The sequence below is a fragment of the Bidens hawaiensis genome, unplaced genomic scaffold (assembly GCF_021521415.1).
Source record: "Bidens hawaiensis isolate Kalapana, Puna unplaced genomic scaffold, B.hawaiensis_p1.1 tig00012815_1, whole genome shotgun sequence".
Lineage (NCBI taxonomy): Eukaryota > Viridiplantae > Streptophyta > Magnoliopsida > Asterales > Asteraceae > Bidens > Bidens hawaiensis.
The window spans coordinates 583,192-587,506 of NW_027492067.1; the positions used below are offsets into that span (position 1 = coordinate 583,192).

At 36.8% G+C, this 4,315-nt stretch overlaps 1 protein-coding gene across 1 annotated transcript; it reads right to left on the bottom strand.

Moving 5' to 3' along the window:
* Positions 1–828: 828 nt before the first annotated feature.
* LOC143542324 (dimethylnonatriene synthase-like) lies at positions 829–3,987 on the bottom strand. The gene is made up of 2 exons (XM_077034939.1): positions 2,948–3,987; positions 829–1,475 (listed from the first exon to the last, which is right to left on the bottom strand). Exons 1-2 carry the CDS (start codon positions 3,887–3,889, stop codon positions 846–848), a joined length of 1,572 nt encoding a protein of 523 aa, XP_076891054.1. The 5' UTR covers positions 3,890–3,987; the 3' UTR covers positions 829–845.
* Positions 3,988–4,315: the final 328 nt, after the last annotated feature.

Consider the following 4,315-nt stretch of genomic DNA (forward strand, 5'->3'; position numbering starts at 1 on the left):
GTCGGGTCGGAATGAATTTCGGGCCAAAATAGGTTGGTTGAAAAATGATTTATTTAAATTTAAGATTTTATATTTCAGCTTTGCTTATTGGTTTTTGCCACCTTACACGGATGTCATTGTTTACATGCACCGAGACCGATAAACATGTGTCCAATACTACGTAATGCATGCAACCCAATCTTGGTAAGTGCTCAACCCAGCGCCACACACCAGTTAATCAACGTGAATTACGCGCGTGGTGTCGGTTAAGCATGTTTAGTGCCGATTACCTGCAATCCGGTGCGGGCTATGCGTGTTCAATCTTCGGTTACACGCGTGCTGGCTTTGCACGAGTTGCGCGTCCGATTAGGGTTACGTATGCACTGTCATTAGCTGACGTATGTACCAACACTGATTATGCGTTCAATTTCGGCACCCCGCTGCATCGTACGGACACCCAACTAGTTTAATTACGAAAGAAAAATCAAATTGTTAATTACTATCCAACCGAAATGTATTTTGGTTGGTTTGGTTTGGATTTTATGACGGTTTAGATGTTTCAGATATATATTTTAGAAACTAAAATTCATTCGGGTTTAAGGAACTAGATAGATCAAACCAACATCCATCGAAGGGTTTCTAGCCTACTGGTATCAATGTGGTAAAAAGTGACGTCTCTCTCCATTAGGGCAAAAGATATCCATTCAACACCTTATTAATTTTACCTTTACACAACAAACGCGAGAGTTTATGCACATATATTCATGGTAGTGCCATAAACCATTTTATCACATAAACATAATTAACAATGCCATCAAGTACATCAAGTGGTTTCACCTTAGGCAAAGCATTTTCCTTATAGTGCTTTAATTGGTCTGATAGAGCCCTGGAGAAAGGCGTGGAGTGATGACAACTTCAAGTGGTTTCACCTTAGGCAATGCAATCCCTAAACCCTCACTCATATCCACCGGCTTCCCCATCGGCGTTGACAAATCGAACCCTTGAAGTAACCGAGCAAGTGTCAAGTGAAGTACATGCCAAGCAAACATGGTTGCAGGGCACATTCTCCTTCCGGTGCTAAAAGGAATGTATTCAAAATTCTGACCATGATAATTTATGTCCGTGTGTTCCTCAAGAAACCTTTCAGGTCTAAACTCATTAGGATCCAACCACACTTGCGGGTCCCTATGTAGCTTCCAAACATTCACTATTAACCGTGTCCCTTTGGTGACATGATAGCCTTGAACATAACAGTCCTCTATGGCCTCATGAGGTCCTGCCAAGGGACCCGGTGGGTACAATCTAAGCGTTTCTTTAACTATGGCTTGTAGATACACAAGGTTTGCGATATCGGATTCTTCGACCCATTTCTTTCGTCCCACATGGATGTCAAGCTCTTTTTGTGCGGCTTCTAGGATGTGGGGGTGGTTTAGTAATAAGGAGAGTGTCCATGTCATTGTTAAAGCAGTGCTTTCAGAACCCGTCAACATGAGTGTCTAAGAAAAATCACACGTTGTACATGGTTAGTTTGAAACAATAATGGGCAGATTGAATAATCATTCTAGCATAGTAATAGAAATACTTGATGTCATTTTGATACTTGAGACCCGTGTGAGACAATTTTTTTTAGCCGTTCATTCATATTTCATAGTAAGTCCTTGATATCCATAATTTAACTAAATATTATATTTAGTTAAATTTATATTTAAGGTATCATTTAACTAAATATTATAATTAGTTAAATTAGTATTTAAGGTATGTTTATCATATCGTACTTCATTTCTATATATCTTTCTCACTCAACCATTTATTTATTTATTTATTTATTTTTGTTAAGGGTAAATAAGTTTATACATATGGTAAATAATCGATCTTTGTATTTAAAGAAAATAGTAATCATAAAACTCAACTTTAAAGATATAAATGAAGATGGAGATTCTGATAATGACAAAATAAAGGAATTAATCTTCACATACGCATAAAAATATAGATATAGATGACATTTATTGTGAACTAGGAATTTAGTCGGCGCGTTGCACCGGGCAGGTCGGTAAAATCTGGGTGGTGGTAAAACTTAAGCGTTGTCGGTCTCGAGCGTTGAGATGATAAGTCGACGTGAATTCAGTCGATTTCTCACGATACCAAAACTAAAACAAAAATGACAGTTCGTCGGTTTTCGTTACGGTTATACTGGAACTAAAACAAAAGGCAGTGACTTTATGCGATTTTGGTCGGTTTCTTTCTCGTACGTTATGGTACCAGAACTAAAACAAAAAATAAAAAAGAAAATTAGTATCCGGTGGGTTTTCGTTACGTTCGTTATGGTACCGGAACTAAAACAAAAAATAAACAAATGACATCAAAATTAGCCCGGACGTTGATGCGGTGAGTTTACACGAATTTAGTATGTTTCTGTTACGTAAACAAAAATTGACGTTAGTTCGGTTCTCGTTACGTTCGCTATACTACCAATACTAAAAAAGAAAATCAAAATGGTATGGATAAGTTTGATGCCGCCACTTGACTAGCGGCACCAAACTTCTCTTTTATATTATATAATAATGAGCGCTCTTGTTACCTTCAACATTTTTTTTTGTGAGGATGAGGTCTAAAGTCTCTTGTTGGCTAGGGGTGATATTTTAATTGAGGCCTTTGATTTATTTTATTTTAGTTCTTTTTGCTATTGGGGTATTTCTCTAGTTTGTTTTAGTTATTCCTTACTTTTTTTTATAAACATGTTATGTTTTATTTTTCTATTTTAATAAAACTAACCATGTAAAAATACATAACTTGAATTAAATAATAATAACATTAAAAGAATTGCGGTTATTCAAGAAAAGTAGTATGGTTATTAAAACAAATGTAAAAGGTGGTGACCTGATAATATCTAACTTAGTAGTTTAAAGTATGTTTACTCAAAGATATGATTAAATCATGAAAACTAAAATAGCAAAACAAAGTTACTAACCATTGTTGTTGCCTTGATGATGGTTTCTTGCCCATGACCAGACATTTCAACATCTTTAGGAAGTGCAGACAACATCAAATCCATGAAATCTTCATTTTCAACACTATCTAACTCTTTTCTCTTCTCAATATGTTCAGCTAGCCACTTTCCCACAACACCATCAACCTCTTTAGCCACTTGCTTCATAGCTTTCACATGCCCTCCAATATCCATCCATTCCAAATATGGAAAGATATCAGACACAACAAAAACACCACTAATATGCAACCCTCTTTTTATAGCTTGTGTTAGATGCAAGTCTTCATTGTTACCTTCATCACTAAAACCATTACTAAATCTTTTCCCAACTAAGATTCTTATAAGTATATTAAAAGTTATGTGTTCAAACCACTTGTTCATCTCCACTATGGATGATTGCCCCCTCTTGTTAAATGACAACAAAGCGAGCTCGTTAACCGAGTTCTTCACTTCAGAGTCACGAACACTCTTGAACTTCTCAACACGTTGGCTTGTAAAGAGCTCGGAAGTGACCATCCTTCGGATATCCCGCCAATATGGTCCGTATGGCGCGAGTGCAAAGCCAGCGGTGTTGTATACCATGTGTCGGCTAATCGCCATATTCGGTCTTGTAGCAAAGACTCTATCATTTGTGGTAAAGCATTCTTTGATACTTTGCCAACTGCTAACCACCAATGTGGGACGAAAACCAAGGCGTAACGAGTAAACCGGACCGTAGTCATCGGCAATCTTTCCTAGTATCCTTGCTATGGGAGGTTGACCTCTAAGGAAATGAAGGTGGCCTATAATAGGCAATGCCCCTGATGGCTCTGGTGCTTCTAGTTTGCCACTTTTCTTTGTGTTGCTTCTTTTTCTTTTGTTGTTAAAGGTTATAACAAAAAGAAGAAGCGCAAAAAGTTGTAGAAACTGAGGCAAAGTCACCATGTTTGTGTTTTTTTAAAATTGTTTTCACTTGGTTTGTGAAGATAACCAACACTTCACATTTATATATAGTGAACTGAATACACTAGGGATCCCAATCAAGATTATATCACGAAAATATCCAGGGCCGTCTCCGAGAATTTATATGCCTCGGTCGAGCTGAAATAAAAACCCGTATACTCTAACGATTAATTAACGAAATATTATAAGCAAAAAAAAATTTAGGCCTTATGAAAATGGGTAGATTTTTAAATGGGCTTACTTGGTTATGATTTAGGTTATGTAAAAACTTGTATAAAAATTAGCTTAAAAGTGTCTCAAGTGAGACTAGAACCTGCAACGTTTTGATTGGAAGCCATACCACTAGACCAAGCTAGTTATTGTATATTTAGGGTGTGTTTGGGATTCCTTATTTAAGTTGAAAAGACC

Bases quoted from the DNA above. Each gene is read 5' to 3' on its own strand.
- LOC143542324 (XM_077034939.1), bottom strand. From the start codon at position 3,889: ATGGTGACTTTGCCTCAGTTTCTACAACTTTTTGCGCTTCTTCTTTTT. The intron at 1,476-2,947 runs GTTAGTAACTTT...GATTTTTCTTAG, and splicing joins TCATCAAGGCAACAACAATG to ACACTCATGTTGACGGGTTC.